This window comes from Schistosoma haematobium, chromosome 1, assembly GCF_000699445.3.
Source record: "Schistosoma haematobium chromosome 1, whole genome shotgun sequence".
NCBI lineage: Eukaryota > Metazoa > Platyhelminthes > Trematoda > Strigeidida > Schistosomatidae > Schistosoma > Schistosoma haematobium.
The window spans coordinates 6310904-6331933 of record NC_067196.1 but is presented as its reverse complement, the minus strand read 5'-3'; the positions used below and the strand labels follow the sequence as shown (position 1 = coordinate 6331933).

The following is a 21030-nucleotide window of genomic DNA, read 5'->3' as shown; positions in this document are numbered from 1 at the left end:
CAGGGTTTTCCTACTCACTTAGGTGGATTCTCCGTGTCCACCAACCCGGTTAAAGCGCCGGACATTCGCTTTTCGTACTCTCAATTTCGTAAACAATGATGTTGCGAGAAGGCTGTGAGTAGGACTTCCCTTAGAGTAGTTTTATGGGAGTAAACGGGATGGAAATTTTTTTATTTAAAATAATACGAGTACAACTGTTATGTAAATGCCATTCATTATCTGCACTAAGTTTTTAATGAAATATTATTTGAAGAGAACGGTACTAGGTTCGAAAACCAGAGTGAATATCAACCCTGAGCAGCAGGTGCATTCAGCTAACCAATCCTAAATAGAATGAATCGCGCGTCTTGGATTACACTGGTAGCCACTATTCATCTATTTTTATAATAAATTATCATAAGCATGAATTCATATCCACTGGTATCGAACGAAGGACATAAAATCAGACTACCTTTAGTTTATTGGAATACAGGGTCAAAAATCAACTTATAATGATCTATGATACCTTTAAACTTAGTTATTACCGAAACATTAGTTGTCATGCTTTAAATAAACTGGTTGGTTGGAAAGGCAACAAGCCGCATCAGACATTGTTTTCATACATATAATTAGGTGTAGGTGTTTTACTATTGAAGACGGTTATAATACCGATTAGTTGTCAATCATCACTAAAAATTCAACTAACAATAAAAAAATCAAGCATTTGGCTCAGTGGATGTACAACGGGCAGTTCGCTGTTTTTCTCAACAGTCTGATTTACGGTAGTTAAAGTCACTCAACTTTTAGCTACTAAGCCTCATGTTCATAAGCCGATCCACTGACCTCAGTTTGAGCGACCTGGAAGCATTCCCAGTCCTTACAAACAGCGTCGTGCAAAAATGAGCATATAAATATGTACTTGGTACATAAGTTACGTCGAATTGACGTGAAACATGATACTACGTTTACAAAATGTAAATAAACAACACAGTATTTAAGTTGTCACCAGTGTGTAATACTAATTTACAAAGGTATCAACAGTTTTTCTACTGTTCTATTTAATAATCAAGGCCATACTGGCTGAATCACCGTAACGGGATAATCTGAGTTCAAAGGATATGTTGTGGACCATAATCACTTCCTATGCCTGAGGATCTGAACGTACATTGAATATCTGAATTGCTGTTTAGTAACTGGAAGATTAGTATTTGACGAACTACAATCTAGATAATCTCACCCTAGTGATCTCTGATATCCTAATAACGTACTGCCTAACAAATTACATCAGTGTTTAATGATGCAAGGCTAGGTTGAGTAGTCTATCACAAAAATAGCCATCCTTCCCGTTTCATACGTATAGATGGATTCGTCTATCGAAAACTCATTCACTGGGACTCGAGTCAGCTGGGAAAATAAGCCACTGAAACTAATGTATTTCAGTATTTTGCAACACTAGGCTCAGAATCTGTTCGTTTGATCCTTTAGGTTATTGATAATAAAAATTTCTATGAAAATTCTGAATATTGGTATGAAATACTAAGTACATACTTGAGGACGATAACAATGTTACTTCACACCAGTTATGATAACATGTTATCGCTATCCGTTAGTACATATGTGACTAATCTGTACATGTATTAAGTTCCACGGCGATGCTTGTTATTCCTACCCGCGGAAGGATACTAAGCATGACAGGTTAGATTTGTCATAGTGCTCTTCCAAATAGCGGGAACATACTTCATTCTTACACGGAGCCGACTTAATTTTTAACTTTACTAATACCTTGTTTAACTAAGAATAATGTCCAGAATATCACACGGTAAACTGGACTAGACATCGATACAATCCCTGCAGCTGTAAAAGTGACAAATTCAGCACCTAGAATATACATTGCGTTCCCTTACTGATTTTTAAACGGATAATTAAAAGCTAAAGTCTACTGATATTTGAGTTTCTACGTAGTGGTATTGAGTGGATTGCTATAGACTTTTTCAGATTACGTAATGAGGTAAAGCGTCGTAAATGCACTAAAGTGGATGAAGGTGAATTGTGATAGGAGGTTGATTACTTATCATTGTAAGAAACTAAATACAGATCTAAAAATCTACTTAGATTTTTTAAAAATCTCTACCATTTACTTTGTCATCGATGTGAGTTTATATAAATTAACATGTTATCCTCACCATCATATACATAATCCGAACATTGTTCAATCAAGAACAACCTATGGTAAATGAGCAAAGGTATATACTCTTTACTTCTACCCACCTATAAATTGAGTGTTTTACAAGTGTTCAAAAACAAGGAAATATGTCATTATGTAGTGTACTAAACAGTTTTAATTCAACTAGCGAGTTTTTAACATTCGATAGATTAAACACCTTTATTTCGATAGGTAAAGCTGTTTAATGATAGATGATAAAGTAAGAAGAAATTATCATCTAGTGTCAACAGTTAATTCATTATTTCTTCTGTATTTAACGAATGAACAAAAACTATACACCGTGACTATCTATTTCATTGCATTATCGATCATAAACAAACAGAACCAATTATGACTTTTTTTTAAAATTGTACATTGAAAGTTATCAAATATATTATGCTTGATACATTTTCTATTGAATGCATAAAAATATTTCCACTTTTATACAAGGAGATTGATATAAAGATCATAAGTAATTAAATTTCATCTAGATCATCAATACCAAGTTCAGGAAAGTCACCAGCTTCAACATATTGCGGTTTCACAAATGCACCATACTTTTCCGGACATTGAAAATATCGTACTCCATCAATACTAAAAAAAAGCAAATAACAAAATCAACGTTTACTGGTTCATTTACAGTCTAAATGTTAGGATTTCATCAAAATAAAATACTCAAAATATAATATTTAGTAACAAATCTCTAGTTACTACAATTACGAGCTGTAATTCAGATTTGATTTTTCGAAAATCACTGCATTTTATTGATCGAAACAGCATTAGGGATTATTACAATCTTGAAAAGAACACAGGTCACTGACGATTTATCATGTATTTGTGTTGTTCTTCTTTACAAACGATTTTAGACTTATCACGTTGTAGTGATATTAGCCAATAGGTTTCAAGACTAAACTTCCCCTGATTATTCATTTTGATTTGCAAGTTTAAAACTAGATAACCACAGGGAAATTAATTAAACATCCATTTTTACTTATGAACTTAACACCTTTTTAGTTTTCTGTTTTTATTATCACTGACAGTAATAGGTTCGGGAAATTAATAGGTATCTTACAGATAAGGTTTTGGAGACCTTCAGAGTAAAATTTAACTCTCGCGTATATTTACTTCAGTTACAGCGTTCAAGTAGTATCGATAGTCTTCATACAAATAGTGTGGCTTAAAGCTCAGTACATGAACTTTAGGCTGAACAAATTGACTTTTTGTACGCAATTATGAACTTATCAACTTAACTGTTATCAGAACTTAAACAAACTTCCTGGGTAGCTTTTTGTGCACTTGATTTACTATAAATACAGAACAAACTTTGATCGGCTTTATGCTAGATCTGTACCTTTTTCGAAACCTTGAATGCGGGTGGCTAGTTTGCTACTTGCCACGTTTCTTTATGTACAACCGTGTAACATTTCCTACAATAGTGGTTTATGAATGAATATGAATTTGAAAAATCCCATCCACTACAATGCTAGTACCTGGGACAGGGAGATTTAGACTTCTCTTCTGATGATTTTTCGTCTAAGGGTGAGTGTTGGGGTCTTGGGATCAGAATGGAATTTATTTTGGACTGCCTGGACGTCAAACCTATCTTGACTACCAGGTTTGTCAATCGCTGATATTTCTCATAAACTTCTTTGAGCGTTAACGTTGGGTCCTAATCGATACGATGTAGCGATCGTGTACGAAAATCAGTCAACTTTTCGAACTGTGAGCTACAGATGAGTATTAATATAAAGGTATATCCTCATAGCGGCGAAATCACGTGTCAAATGTTACATATGAAAAACACCTAGTTTAATTATGACACATCCTCCAATGTAACAATTAACACCAATAACGAGATCCGAAAATTCCCATAGATCCTTAGTTTTAAAATTATTCTATGCCTTATTTTATTCCTTATTCTCAGATCATAACGTTTATACTTAGTCTTTCGTGCTACTCTTGATACTGTTACTATTCCTATTACTTTGGGATTTGTCGTGATAATTTTAGTTCATTGTGATCATATGACATAAGAACTCTAACCGATGAACATATGAAGTAGATTCTACTTTACTTACGACTGAACGATACAGCTTGTTACTTGGTATTCAATTTGATGAATCAGTGCAAATTCATATTTTAATTATTATACTCCGAAATTATATGAATAAAACTGTCTGATCATTAATAAAAACTCGGCGACATTATAATTTATGGACGAACCAATCAGATATAAGATAACACGTCTCGAATTTTGGAGCGAAATTCACTCATCCATTTGGCTAAATAGTTTTCGCACTACAGTTGATATCAGTTCGTGATGTAAACCATAAATCTAATTCCCCACACTAGTTTATAACCTTTATTTGGTCCTAGTTGTTAGGTGGACACAATCAAGGTCAGTCTAGTATCGCTCAAAAGTCGTCCTTACCAAAAGCTCTATTTCTGTTTGAATATATTAATTGTAAATTTCAAATTTCTATGCACAAATACACACATAACAATCTTAATAATGATGAATTTCATTTGAACAGAAGAATTATTACACTCTACATTCAATACCTGGAAGTTAACATTTGGTGATAGATATCCCATATAAACTATATGAATTATAGTCCTTAAATCAATGAAAGTATTGAGGTATTGTGAAAAAAAAAAACTAACCTTCCATCATTTCTTCCTAAAGGTTCATCATAACGAATTCCAACCCAATAACCAGGTTTAAATTTGGTTTGGCCTGAAAATGTTTATTATAAGTATTCAGATTTTATTTATTGAAATATTAATTCGGAATGAATATTTATCACAACTATAGCATTTTCAATCATTTTAATGCTTCAAAATCTTTGCTGCTTTTTGGATGGTGTATACAGAAGAAAAAAAAACACTTCTAGGTAGTTATCATAAGGTTATATATCAATAAAGGTTGCATCCAATGTAAAAGATAACTAAATCATTCTAAAAGCAAGTTGATTTAACATTCATCAAATTGTTCGCTTATCCATACAATATTTATTGTAAATTTATACTTAGAGTATAGAGATTTCTGAAGATAAAATAGGTCTGACTGTCATACGATGTCAACTAGCAACATCGATTTCATAAAGAAGCCAATAATATTTTTGTATATAATTTCAAAATATTTATTGGTGACTATATATATGTAGATCCAAAGTGATGAAGATCAATTAAATGGGAATCAAAGCATCAAAAAGAATGATTTGTTATTTTTTAAATTTTAGATTTCAAGAACTGTAAAGGCTGCATCCCACTTAAATAATAATTAGGTTTAGTAACATAGTTTATAAGGCTAGTTAATCACAGGCTTTTCTCAATTTTTATCGCATTGACTGCCTTTCTTGATGATAAAACCAATAGAGAGTTAAGCATACTGACAAGTTAACTGAATGTTTCCTGGAACAAACTCTTTTTAAATCCTAATTTTGTTAACTATGATCGTTCCCGATTATTCCTAACGTTTTGTTCATTTTGTACTTCAGATGTTTTCAAATTTTGGCATTTTACGGATCAACTAGATACTAATCATTCAAGCAGAAATGAATGGTGGCTAACAGTGGAATCCAGGACGCGCATTTCGTCCTGTTTGGGACTCGTCGGTTGGATATACCTTTATCCTAGATTTAACGTACACTCTGAGATTCCAACCTATTACCTTTCGCTTCAGACACAAACGCATTACCCACTTAGATACTAAGTCCAGATAACCACTGTCTTATTCGATAGGATGAAGGTAAATTCAGCTGTTCATTACCAAATAGGACGAAACACACGTCCTGGATTTTACTGCTAGCCAATATCCAACTTCTCTTACAATACTTGTGACTTAATAGCGACATCAAGGCAATTCGAACAAAATGCACATATGCCGAAATAGACTGAAACAACTTAGCTAATGAATAATACAAGCGACATATCCACACTAAATGGGTTAGAGTGAAGAATATATTCGAATAAGTTAATCCCTTCCATTCAAATATACTTGATAAGAATATTTGTTGAATGCTTTTCTCACTAAACTGATGAAATGTGTTTATTTACAAACGCTAGCTAACTTTAAGTAATCTTAATGACTGATTTGTTTTATTGAAACGGATACATTCAAGTTTACAGACCATCTCCACTTACGATGATACTCATAAGAGTTGTTTTGACTTATTCTGGTTGTTAATTTCTATTGTAATTGACCATAGGAAATTTATTTGTTTAGTATGATCATTTATCTCTATAATTTAATATTTGATATTTAAATCTGTAAAATATATAATTTTTATATGCGATTTTTCCGAGTTGGTAAACTTGTATCATAGCAACTAGTTACAAAATGAAGATAACAATTACATAATGTTATGTTACTGGACTATTTATTTAGTTTAAAATATGACGGGGCAATATGGACTGATAAAAGATTACATAAAAAGTGGAAAATTTAACAAGATTTGATCGATTTATCAAAACGACGTTGATTTTACGGGCTTTTTCATATACCAAAATTATAATGAAGCAAATCCTTGGGAAAGAAAGGATATTTTGATGACATATTCAAAAATATTGTTTTATAGAAGGAAATTTTTCTAGCATTTTCCTATTCGTTTAGACAAACATTCCTAATAAAATATCTTTTTTAGACCGCATTTCTGACTATGTTTTCCATAACCCCCAAATGCCCTGGTATGGCCGAGAGTGAGGAGAGTCAGCTCCCTCTCTCCAAATGCTCTCACATAGCCACGTGCATACAACCACTGACAGGGAAGTCCTACCCACTGCCTTTTTGTGGCACTACTGTTGTTTACGAAATTGAGAGAACGAAAAGCGAATGTCCGGCGCTTTGACCGGGTTGGTGGACACGGACAATCCACCTTGGGGAGTTGGAAAACCTTGATTCCAAACCAATGGTGCATATGGGCTCCAGTATCCTGAAGGAACAAATAGTGTATGAACCAATTATTGGTCACCGGTTACCATGGGACTGTATCTCATGACATCTCCCCACTGCCTTGTGGATTAGACCTTTGGTTCGAAGGCTCCGGGTGTGACCCCCTGAGAAAACCAGTTGCTTCGGTTTGGGTACCAGGGCAGCATCCCATCCCTCACGTAAACCGAATGATTTGTGTGGTGCATATCTATTCGGTGCCTCCTTGTACCAATGTTTATGTGTTTAAATAAATAAATAAAGTGTTTCCTATGATCTAAATAGTTGTTATTAAATATTTTTTATGGAGTTATTTCTACTATGATTGAGAACAAAGTTTATTCGGGAAGGTCTCGAATTTTTTTCAAGATCAACCTAACACTAGGATCTTGCGTGATTCTAGAAAACAAAAGTTATGGATTTAAAGAGCGAAATGGAATCACTTGGTGTTAGGCATATATTTTGAAACATTCCACATCTATCATTTATTCTATTTTGAAAATTCTAAATACTTAATTTAAAAGATGAATCTTGTTACAATTATTTGCACATGATAATAAATAGCGTAAATGGTAGATGCCGAAAAATAGATGTTCAAAACACATTAATAGTTGAAGCTTAATGTTAGAGGGACATAGACTGGATTAAAGCATGCTCAATGCACGACTGCTTTGGTGCACGCTGATTGGCTGATTCCTATCCAATCAGCACTAGTCGATAGTTTGAGAATACTCTAGAATCTTCTCATGTAAAAACTATAAATATACTAACATTTTCTCTATTGTGCTTCTTACTTCCATCTAACCTTGTTATTTGGAATACAATCTCTTTCCTGTTCAACCGTGTTCTGATTTGGGGACTTGTCGAGTGATTGGTGTCCAAGAATGTTAAGCAATAGGTATAGCTGGGTCATACCGTAAGAAAGAGATTATAACACTTAATATCTTTGTCTATAACTGGCAAAGTATTTTTCGCAAAATCACGTTAGAAACTATGATCGGAGTGTTTGACCCGTCAGGATGACCGATTATCAGTGGGAAATGACAGATATAATTACTTCGATCCTCAACTTATTTTTACTTATTCACAATTTGAGGTTAAATACCTTTACGTTTAGGTACGTAAATATAATCTTTACTCAGAGGAAGCTTGTTATCTCTACTAGTCAGTCGTTACTATATCTTAAACAGTCTAAAGTATGATATTACACTTGATAGTGCAAGTGGAGAGTGAAAACTTAGTAGTTAAAGGACTCAACTTTCAGCTAACTGAGGGGATACTACTAATCCTCTGGAAATTAAGTACATAAACGTGTACTTGACAAACGGATAGATATCATCAGAATAGGGATAGTTGGGAAATTGGATTTTATCAAAAGTTCAATAAAAATAAACTTAGAGATTATATACTTACCAACGAATTCTATTACACCTCGCTTTGTCGGTTGACCAGGAATTCGAACTTCACACCTGATGCATTAAATATATACGGTTAGAACATGAATCCATGTAAGTAGTTTAATGATAATAGAAAATTATAATGAAACTGTAACCAGAAATTTCTAGGTCTTCATAATAACTAATTTCTCAGAATTACATTTATAGACTATATATTCCATAACCATAAGAATACACAGAAAAAGGCCTCAAAGTATTAACTACGGATTTATATTTAGTCTATTCATACTTATTGTTTTAACAGACTAAGTCATAAACAAAGTAAGATATGGTAAAAGTGTACATTGAACTCCGGCGTGTTGCGTTCTATGAACTAAGTGGGTAAGCTGCGAAACTTTCATTTTCTTATTAGACAATATCATTAGAGCTTGCTTCACGTATAAGTGGACCATTTGATTATCCCATGAGTGATAAACCAGTCCACTCTGATAACTTAGCTTGTGACTGATTATCTTCATTTGTAATCTTATTCCCATTGTCTGTCTCATTCAATTGACCTCTGATCATGCGAGTTACTAAACTTGTTGTTGTATTCATGGCAACGTGATTACTCAATACAGATTGAGGCTTTTAGAAAGTTCTCAGCATTCTTTGAATTTCTTTGACTCATAATTTTGGTCACGTTAGCTGTCTGCGTCCAGAGACATACATGATAACAGTTATTTCGTCTCACTCTTAGCTTGTGTTTATGTACGCGTAAATAAAGGATAAGTCTACCTTGTCTAATGTACTGCTCGATAATATCAATACAATTTCTCAAATAGATAATGTATTAGTTTAAGTTATTTCATTTAGTCTGTACAAGACAGAATTACATTGTTATGTTAGCTTTTGACGGACATTTATTCTGAATGGCTTGATAGTCATTATAGTGATTTCCGAGGTATTTTCACACATAATAGGACGATTTGTTTCCTAGTCTACGAATGTGACTGCGATAGTACGCTAACTTACTAAACACTTTTCGGTAAAATTGTAGGGATGATCTGTTAAAGACTGATAGGAAGTTAGTTTCTTCAACTTTTCATGTGGTGAGGATGCTTCAGTGAGTTCTGGCTCTTATAAATAGTGTTTGTATGCAACTCTATTTGTGCGCTGGTATAATCCTCCATTTGGTTCGTATGGCTCAACTTTTATGACTGTTTCTTAACCATTTCTGCGTTTCCTGCTGATTACTACATTCGGGAATGGATATTTGTTTGGTGATTATTCTCCCTTTGTAAACGTTGTGTTTATGAAGATGTTGATAACCAAGCCTGTCTCTCCGGAGGATAACAAATCTATCCTCTGCTGGTTTGATTATTGACTAAAATTTGGCCTCAAGTCTTTGTATAACGGCTTCTACAATTAGTAATGATACAGGCGGTTCTAATGGAATTTCTTAAGCCCATTTATAAATCTGTCTATCGATGGGAAATATGCCGTAAAGTGCATTTTGACGAGTTTTATCTAGATTCGCTCTTGGTTACTGATCAGTTATAACACGATATCTTTGAGGAATATTGTTTCTTTCAAAGTAAATAGGGGTGTAACACCAAATACCAGTATTTCAAAGTTAATTAGTTGTATGTAGTTGATCTTGTCTAAGAACATACCATGTAATTTAGTCAGATATCTCAATATCCCTTAGCTTTTTAGACAAATCGTGGATTAAAGTAATAAAAACTGACACGATTCGTTGTAAAGGGGTATCTGTTATGCGTAATAGAATTAAAGGAAATAGGTTCGTTAGATTTTATTCACCACTGATAGTCTTATTTATCCCCTTTGGACAAGTTTGCTTAGTATTTCGGTACCAACTTCCACACTTTACATGAGCGAATCAGATGAAAAATAAAAAAACCTATCTGGAAGAAACCATAAAAATTTGGGAAATAAATTCATGTTTGCATGGGTAGTATCGCTGAACTCTTCAACGGGTATGACTGAAAGTATAGTTCATTAAGATATGCGGTTATGGGATAGTAATCGTTATTTGTACATAGGTTCAACAGCTATCTGAAGGGAATGTGGTAGTATCTGTCTAACATTTGAATCAAAATATGTTTAACGGACCATATAACATACAGAGAAAAGGACTGCGGAAACATTTCCACCTACCGGGAACCTATAGATAATGATTCAGCATTTTGTTTTTCGTGAAATTCTGCCAATTGACGTTGTTCTTCTGTCCGTTTCTTTTCTTCAGGATCAACGTCTCGAAATTGCCCAATTTTGTTACGCCGTTTCCATGCCAATACTGATTCTTAAAGAGTAAAATGATGCTATGTTTGTTATGATGTCACAAATACTTGGTATCGAAGGACAAAGAATTTGGCTGAGATTTGTATATGAGTATAAATCAAAGATATTCTTTGTTTAGTTGAAAGACGGTTTACAATTTTCGTTCCCAACCGAAGCTGCTACCTTGACGCGGTGGTCGGGCTTGCCTATCGTGATGACCCAACCGAGCTATATTGACTGGAAAATATGTTCCTGTAGGTTCTACCATGCCAGGCAGGTCGATTGGAGAATGGTAAGACTAAAAGTAGCAACTCAAGGTCTGAGGGCGAAGTCGTACTGCTGACTGTAGAGGAGTGTGACAGCAGTAAGATGTTTCCCTCGGACAACCAGCATCTGCAGCAACGCTGCCTTCTCACAAGGAGGGGTGGGGTTAGAAAAGGTCGACCCTAAAAATGTCACACCTCACCTTACCTCACGGATTTCCGTCTCCGGCGATAAGGCCCTTTGAAGAACAGAGCTAACACATTAAAAACCTTCCACGAAAAAGCCATGCGCGACCGGCTTTAGTCAGTTGTCCCTTGGGCTCTGCGATCACGCTCCCAAGTCGTTAAGACCAACACTAATCCAATTTCCTTTTCAGGTTCCTCAAGAAATACCCTTCAACGGTGTGGGCAGCTGGGAAATGATATCAGCCCTCATACCCGTAACAGCACACGAGACCAAGTTGGTCACATTCAAATCCTTCCTACACTTCCTAATACTTCTCTTATCTCCATGAATAACCCTTCTCACATCTCTTTATCACCTAGCACCGCTAGGGCAAACGATTCGAGTACGCGGAACGCTATTCCTGGTCTCCTGAAACCACGCTCTAAACTACACGTAGGAATTTTTAACGTTCGAACACTGTGCCAAATAGGACAGCAGGCTTCCTTAGCTAGGACTTTAGAATCCCGCGCCATCGATATGTGCTGCGTCTCCGAAACGCGCATACAGGATCCGAGTAGCGTCATTCATTTGACATCACCATGCCAAAATAAAGAACCGACTCGATTCACACTTCGTGTATCTGGAAGCCCTGATTCTGCTTTCCATGGCCTCGCCGGCGTAGGTATATCATTGAGTTCTAGGGCAGAACTAGCTCTCTTAGAGTGGATCCCAGTAGACACTCGTTTGTGCGCTGTCCGACTGAACGGAACAGTAAGGACTCGGAAAGATAGGGACACTCGTTGTTGCCTCTTCATCGTCTCTGCCTATTCTCCCACTGACTGCTGCTCAGATGATGTAAAAGATGAGTTTTACAGAAAGCTTTCAGACGTTCTCCGAAAAGCTAGGCGCTCTGATGTAGTAGTAGTAGCCGGTGACTTTAATGCTCAAGTAGGTAAACTAAGCGATAGGGAAAGACACCTGGGTGGATCTTATAGCATCGTGGCTCAAATAACAGATAATGGCGACCGTCTGTTGCAGCTATGCTCAGATAACTGCCTGTTCCTTGCAAATACTAACTTTAAGCATAAGGAAAAACATCTTTTAACATGGCGACCCCCGAATTCGTCCCAACGTTGGACCCAAATAGATCACATCGCTATCAGCCACCGATGGAGGGGCTCGATAGAAGACTGTCACTCATTCTGAAGCACATGCTTAGATTCAGATCATGCTCTAGTAAGAGCGCGTATTCGCCTGTGTCTTACTGGACGTAGGAAAGACGCTGCAAGGAAACCTCTTCGGGCCCTACTTAATGATAGTCAAGCGAAGAGTATATTTCAGGAACAACTAGGAAAACAGTTAGGCAGCCATGTATGTGATGCCCACCACGAGGCAGCATGGAATGATATCCGAAAAGCTATGGAAACAGCAGTGATATCTGCTAGTAAGGTAAACCACAAGGTTAGGGAGAAACACTGGGTCTCAGCAGCATCTATCGCATTGATAGATGCTCGGAAACTCATTCCACCTGGCTCTGAACATAATGAAGAGCGGAGTCAGCCTAAGTCCAAGCTGACAAGAAGTCTACGCAATGATCGTGAACAGTGGTGAGTAGTGAAAGCAAGAGAGATGGAAAAGGCAGCGGCAATAGGTAATAGCAGACAATTATTCAGACTTGTTAAGGAACCCGACTGTTAGCGAAACACTCTCAGAGAAAGATGGACATATTATACATTCTCAGTCCAGGAGATTGGATCGATGGGCAGAACACTTTAGGGAACGGTTCAGCTGGCCTTCAGCCACACTTCGGTTTCCCACGATCTCCAGTCAACCTGAATGGCAAGTTATTGTAGGTCCTCCGACTCTTTACGAAGTTGGAAAAGCCATAGGAAATCTGAAGCGAGGGAGAGCAGCAGGCCCTGTCAGGTTTACTCTTGAGATTTTTAAGGATGGTGGTCCAGTATTAGCAATGAGATTAACCGAGGTCATAGGTAGAATTTGGGAACTGGACGTAATCCCATCTGACTGGTCTCAATCACTGATTGTGCCAGTCTATAAGAAAGGACAAAAGTCCTCTTGTGACAATCACAGAGGAATCAGTTTGACAAGTATAGTGTCTAAAATATTAGCTTCAATAATACTTCGACGCCTAACCAAAGCTCGTGAAGAACAGACAAGAGAAAATCAGGCTGGTTTTCGACCTGGACGTGGTTGTATAGATCAGATATTCACACTACGTCAGGTTCTAGAACACAGACACACATTCAAACGCCCCACACAGGTAGTATTTCTCGACCTTAAGGCGGCATTCGACTCTGTTGATCGGCAGTGTTTGTCACTGAAAGAAGTACCAAAGAAGTACATTAACCTTATAAAGGCTCTCTACTCGAACACAACTGGTAGAGTGAGAGCTTATGACGAACTGTTATCAGAACTGATTACCTCAAGTGGTGTTCGTCAGGGCTGTCCACTCTCTCCATTCTTGTTCAACTTTGTCAACGACGTACTTTTAGAGATAACACTTTCCTCGTCTAGATTTCCAGGGGTTGAACTTCTACCGGGAGGTTCACTTGTTGACTTAGAATATGCTGATGACATAGTTTTATTTGGTGAAGACGCTGACAAAATGCAGTCTTCTGACCACGGTAAGCAACAATACAAGCACGTTCGAGATGCGATCCTATCCCTCGAAATGCAAAATGTTGCCTTAGGGTTAGGTTACATCGACACCTGAACTAATGATAGGGATTGAAGTAGTTGAACGTATCGACCGCCTCACTTATCTTGGAAGTCTCATCAGCCCTCGTGGTCTGGTGTGTGACGAAATCTCAGCACGGATACAGAAGGCTTGACCAGCTTTTGACAACTTGCATCATTTATGGCGTAGACGAGAAACCCGTCTACCAACCAAAGGACGGGTTTCCTGTGCAGCAGTTTGCTTTGCCCTACTTTATGGCAGTAAAACATGGCCGGTAAGAGTACAGGATATTCGTAGGTTACTAGTATTTGATCATAGGTGTCTTCGAAAAATTGCTCGTATATCCTGAGACCATCGAGCAAGTAACGCAGTTGTTAGGAGACGGGTACTAGATAAGGATGGCAAATCAATTGATGACGTAGTGAAACTTCATCAGTTGAGATGGCTGGGATATGTGTTACGCATGCCCAACCACCGACTGCCTCGATGTGCGATGTTCAGTGGTATAGGAGTAGATTGGAAGAAAGTTAGGGGCGGCCAGACCAAAACATGGCACAAGTCCATAAAGTCACTGACAAGTAGACTGAGTCATATTGGTAGGTGTAGACTACCTGGTTGGGGACCGCGAGATGATAGCAATCGATGGTTAGAGACCCTGAATGACATGACTCAAAATCGTTTGCAATGGAGCAGGTGCATCCACTCTTTGTGTTCTTCCAAATTCTAATCTTCTGAATTCTTCATGTCCCTTTTTTTCTCTTTCCAAGTTTATTTTACTGGATTATACTCCTTGAATAACATCTTCAAACCCTAATTTTTCTGATTACAGCTTATGATTTACTCCATCTAGCACTACGGGATTTGAATCGACCACTGCATCTCTGTGCTAATGTGGTGTGGCAACTCGAACTGATGTACGTACGTACGAAGGTTTACGTTGTTACTGACTGGCTTACAATTTTCGTTACATATTGAGATTCTTCACACAAAAATTGATAAACAGGGCATTAAATCAGTTAAATGAGGCGACAATAACATTCAACAACATTCAAAAATACCCGACCTGTTAGCACATGATTGATACTTATCTCTCAAATTACAAGAAAGACTTTAACAACTTTGTAAGATTGAGTACAAACATTAATACACAAGTCTAATAATGACGAACAACAGTAACTAACGTACCCTCACGTTTTGCATACTCCTCAGCCGACATTTGGTAAGTTTCAACAGGTTCCTCAACTTGATCGTATGCTCCATCTTTTAACGTAGGATCTGCTACATGAATGTGCATCCCATTTTCAATCCCGAAATCATAAAGTGGTTTATCATCACCAACTAATTGACCCAAGGATCTATCCTCTTTATCAAACAACTCTACTTTCATTGTACGGTTATCGCAACCTGTAATTAAAACTAGCTTCTCCTAAAAATGACTGATTAATGAACTGAATTACTAATACCTTCAATTGACCCAAAGTTATATCAAGCGGATAACGTTTTTCAGATCTTAATTTTGATGCATTTGTGGTGATCATAAGATTGGCAAAATTGGACATTTTTCACAATATCGTCACTGCTATTAACAAATTAATACAGAGTTCAGATGAAAACACTGATTAAATAATAAAGATTTATGACAGAAGACTAGATTTTTAAAACAAGCATGTATTTATTTATCTTATTTATTTGAACAAAAAAAAAACATTAGTACAAAAGAGCACCAAATACACACAATAACAATGAGGTTGTGAAGAGATAGAGAATGTTATAGTAAAAGAACGACAACGAACAGAAATTAGTGTATGAGTGAGATAATAATAATAAAATGTGGGAGAAACAGTTCAGTTGGCAAAAATATAACTAGAACTGATTAATTCAATGATGGTAATATATAAAAGAAAGATCGCATATACGGATATAGCACAGGAAGAAAGAATTAGTTCACAGAAAGATATGAAGCGGTTTTAACCTTATAGTTTAAGGGAAAACAGAGTGTATACATCTACGACATTGTGATCCATGTCACACAGTCTCCAACCATTGGTTACGATATTCACGCAAACCCCAACCAAGTATTCTGCATCTACAAATGTTGCTCAGACTAGAATTTAGTGACTTCTAGCACTGATGACACGTTTTGGTTTGACCGCCCCTGACTTTCTTCCAACCGTCTCCAACACTGGTCAGCATTGCGCATCGTGTTTAGGCATACGTACCACGTGGTCCAACCATCTCAGTCGGTGAAGATTTGCAACTTCATTGACTGATTTACTGTTATTCCCTAATACCCTACGTCTAACCTCATTATCACTTACCCAGTGATTCCAGCAGATGCGAGCTATGTGATCAAATACTAGTAGCTTACGAGTATCTTCTACTCTTAATGGTCACGTTTCGCAGCCGTAGAACAGAACGAACTGCTGCGCAATATACTCGTCCCTTAATTGGTAGACGGATATCTTGCCTTCGCCATAGGTGACGTCAGTTGGCAGAAGTCAAATGAGCTTTTCGAATCCGTGCAGAGATTTCGTCAGACACCAACACACTAGGGCTAATCAGACTTCCAAGATAAGTCACGTGTCGACGCGTTCAAATAGTTCGTGCCTAACCCTTAGTTTAGGTGTTCACTCAGGCCAGTCCTGAAGAATAAACTTGCATTAACATGGGGAGAAACGCATCCCAAACATCCTGGCGTTGTTGCTCAGTGCTACCAAGAGACTGCATTTCATCAGCGTCTTCATCAGACAGAACTATGTCATCTGAGTAGTCTAAGCCGATAAGTGAACCTTCCGCAAAGAGATTAATTCCTGAAAATTCAGTAGAGGAGAATGTTATTCCCAGCAATAGGTCTGTGGTGAAATTAAACGGAAATGGAGATAGTGGACAGCATTGTCGGATACCACATGAGGTTGAAAGATCGGATGACAGTTATCTGTAAGCTCTGACTCGACTTGTAGTGTTGAAATAAAGAGCCTCTACAAGTTTTATGCACATTTGAGGTACACCTTTCAATGACAGACACAGAACCTCAGTCTACAGAGTCGAATGGAGCTCTTAGCATGCCTGTGTCCCAAGATCTGACGAGTAGTGAATATGTGGTCGATGCAGCCACTATCAGGTCTGAAGGCAGCCTGATTTTTTCGTATGTGCAGTCCACGAGTCTTTTTTAGGCGCCCGATAATTATTGGAGCTAGTATTATGGATGCTATATCAGTTAAACTAATCCCTCTAAGGTCATCACAGGATGATTTCGACCCCTTCTTATATATTGGGACGATAAGTAATTGTGACCAGTTAGATGGGATGACGTCCAACTCCCAGATTTTAGCTAAAATATTAGTCAACCTACATATCACATTGGATTCCTTCTTCCACAGGGAATAAGCAATATGACTGCTCACATTTGTGAGCAGAGCTGACTGTCTTAAAATTGAACTAAAAATGGTAACACAAAAATGGAAATGTAAGGAAATTTCAAACCTTAACTGAATAAATCAAGTCAAAGTCACTCAAGTATCCAATGCACAAAAGAAAAGTTAATACATACTAGTACGATTTAACTAAAATAAATTCAATTGAAGAGACAGTAGTTTTGATGAGTAATTGACGATCAAAACAGTAAACTTAACTCAACGAGGAATAACACCACTTTTTTTAAACAGCTAAGTTATAGTTCGAAAAACGACAAATCTTAAGATTTGGCTCAAAGTAAATTTATAAGCACATAAAGGTCTAGTAGGGAGAGATCATATGTGTTTAATGTTAAAAAACATGTTGAATTTACACATTAGCAAGCCGAAATCAACATGATTTGAAGGATTAATTCCTTTGAATCTGACTGTGTTTTAGTATCTAAGCTGGTTTACGAAAAGTATCTCGGACAGAAAAAATTTGATTTCAAATAGGGGTGATTGTATAACATGGTAATTCACATACGAATTTCGGGCAATACTCACAAATATAATAGATCATGGACTACAGACCCCAGTTTCAAACAACCCGGAGTATGCGGTACCGCCGTTGTTTACCATTCTTTTCAGTCTTCAGTCTTCAGTCTTCAGTAATAAGGATAGTAGGTTGATGAACCTGTGTTAATCCTGACACATTGCTTTCCAGTGAAGGTCCAGCTTCTCTTTGAAAGTATTCACTGATGTGACTGATACCACTTGTTCGGGTAAGGCGTTCCAATCATTGACTACTCGATGAGAAAAACGGGATCCCACTTTAAGTTTATTAGATCGTGGTTTATGAACCTTCTTGCTATGACCTCGGAGATTATTAGTGCTGGAGGGAGCAAAAAGATAAGACATATTAACACCCAAATCATAATTAAAGATACGAAATGCCAGTATAAGGTCACCTCGTGTCCTACGATACGACAAGGGGAAAAGATTTAGGCGTTTTAAGCGCTCATCGTAAGGGAGTCTAGAAAGACCCTTCACTAATTTCGTTCCCACACGCTGGACACGCTCAAGGGAGTTAGTATCCTTTACCAGACACGGGCTAGCTGCTTGGATACAGTACTCTAAATGTGGTCTAACATATGTGGGATATAAAATTCGAAACGTTTCCTCGTCAAAAGATTTGAACGCTCGGCGAAGTGACCATAACGCACGAAAACCATTGACAGCGGCTGCTCTGCAATGCGCAGTTGTTTTTAAATCATGACTTAATATTACTCCTAAGTCCTTATGCTCTTGAACGCATGGAAGAGGTTTATCCTCAATAGTGTAACGGTAACTATTACCGTGACCGATGTGCATTAGTACACTCCTCCTAGCATTGATTTCTAAGCCCCACTCTCGAGCCCATCTAACTAAATCGTCTAAGTCAGCTTGAAGATCCACATGACCAGCCGCACTTTTTATTGTTCTCCAGATTTTTACGTCATCCGCAAACAATAATGTCGACGACCTAAGTAACAGCGGTAACTCATTAACGTAGAGAAGGAAGAGCAGGGGGTCTAAGATGGTGCCTTGAGGTACACCACTTTTGACCGGCTTCCAATCGGATACTGTTCCGTTAACCCTCACTCTCTGTCTGCGGTCACATAAGAAATTTCCTATCCACGCATGTACAGTACCTATTATTCCGAAGCTCGTGAGCTTCTGCATGAGACCTACGTGTGAAACCTTGTCAAACGCTTTGCTAAAATCTATGAATATCACGTCAACAGACAGACCGTTATCTAGGGCTGCTGTCCAATCCTCCCTCGCAATAAACAAGTTAGTCAAGCATGAACGCTTGTTACGAAATCCGTGTTGCTCAGGAGCCAACAGATTGTGTAAATCTATGTGGCTTAGCAACCTAACCCGAATTATCTTTTCAAGTAACTTAACGACTATGCTAGTTAGACTGACAGGCCGGTAGTTAGATACTATCTGTCGCTGACCGTCCTTAAATATAGGACTAACTATAGCGTCCTTCCAATCTCTAGGGAGTTGAGCGAGTGAGAGGGACATGTTGAAGAGTGTCGCAAGCGGTTTTGAAATAATGTCCGCAAGAGATGACAGCAACCGTGGATGTAACCCATCAGGGCCCGGTATCTTACCAGGTTTGAGGTTAGTTATCAACGGAAGGACAGTTTCCTCAGTCACCTGTACAGATTCAATGGTTGTATCTCGATGTGAGTGGGACAAGTATTTGTTACAATAAACGTAGAGAAGATTTCGCTAAAGTAGTCTGAAAAAGTCTCAGCTTTTGCCCAATCTGATTCAGCCAGTAATTCTGAATTTTCGTGTAACAGTAACGGGGGAATACCATCACTACGTTTCGTCCGCCGTTTAACATACGAAAACAATCGTTTCGGACAAGTACAACTGTCATATACTAACTGTCGTTCGTAAGTGGTACGGGATTTGGCTATGGTTTTCTTACAGATATTACGGTACTTTTGGTACTCACGCTTAAATGGTGCATGACCTGTCAACAAGAATAAGTCCCAGAAATGTTTCCTACGCTTTAACAGCTTCCGGGTTTCCTTATTAATCCATGGAGGGCAATGTGATAGCTTACGTGCTGACCATGGGATAAACGGCTTACTATTAGTGACAATAAATTATTATAAAAAAATTTGATAATCGAAACCTGGTATAAATTTTTTTGCTTCATTTGACTGTCTCAACTGTTAAAAAATACTTTACCGAATCTATCTGTCAATATCGTCCCTTCTTATCCACACCTTCCACGTACTACTTCCACACCCACAAAGTATTGTTTATGGTACGATAGGGAGTAGATAGTGACCATTGAGCTACTGAGACTTGACATGTCGATCACAATACACTCATCAACCAAAACGAACTTTTATCAGTCACGTATGAAGAGTTAGAATCGATGCAATTACTGAGTTTCTGAATTTAAACATGTCACGCCCCGATTTGAAATTCGTCCTCAGTGATGGAAACGTTGTTATCTTTTAGTTAGTCGGTAGAAGAGTATCATTCGTTAGTTCCATTTGTTTTGACCCAATAAACTTTGTGAAATTTTCAGACAATCAAAAATGAGTCATATGTTTAGCGGCGTTTCTTTCGAGTCAACTTCTATGAACAGGTTAGTCTGTATAACACATTTTCAAACAGTTATATAAATAAAAATAGTTCTATTGGTATCACGAGCTAACCTAAGTCAAACAGTCTTTGAAAATCTCGGAACACTGGTAAAACTGTTTACCAGCAACGCACATCTACGACAGCGTCATCACGGGCCAAGCTAAGGCTCTTCGGTCTCTCAACGTACTGCTTAACCTTTGAACTACTGATTAGGATTCAGTTGATGCACGAATTTAACTTCTGTCAGCCCATGACAGCATGCGACCATATTTCATTGACTTTGTTGAGTAGCTTTCCCTTACTTCATATGGTCTACCTCCACCGGTCTCAGCCTTTAACTAAGAGCACAGATTTTCTCACGAGGCAAATCGCTAGAGAGCATATGTTTCTCTGTTTCTAAGTTTTTTCCACTTTAGACTAGTTCTTGATCTTAAAAAGCATGGTATTCTCTACAATTTTATACGTGAAATTATTGAAACGGGTTGCAGAGTAAAATTAGGTTATAGTGTCAACCGATGTAGTAAAAAGAGGGGAAAATATAAAAAGGTTATATTTGC

At 37.5% G+C, this 21030-nt stretch overlaps 1 protein-coding gene across 1 annotated transcript; it reads right to left on the bottom strand.

The window, feature by feature from the left end:
• Nucleotides 1-2256: 2256 nt before the first annotated feature.
• Nucleotides 2257-17948, bottom strand: MS3_00001370 (uncharacterized protein). The gene is made up of 7 exons (XM_035733311.2): nucleotides 17879-17948; nucleotides 15383-15498; nucleotides 15105-15345; nucleotides 10670-10814; nucleotides 8526-8581; nucleotides 4847-4919; nucleotides 2257-2776 (listed from the first exon to the last, which is right to left on the bottom strand). The coding sequence occupies exons 2-7, from the start codon at nucleotides 15476-15478 to the stop codon at nucleotides 2659-2661; spliced, it is 729 nt and encodes a 242-aa protein (XP_035587236.1). The 5' UTR covers nucleotides 15479-15498; nucleotides 17879-17948; the 3' UTR covers nucleotides 2257-2658.
• Between the last annotated feature and the right edge of the window lie 3082 nt (nucleotides 17949-21030).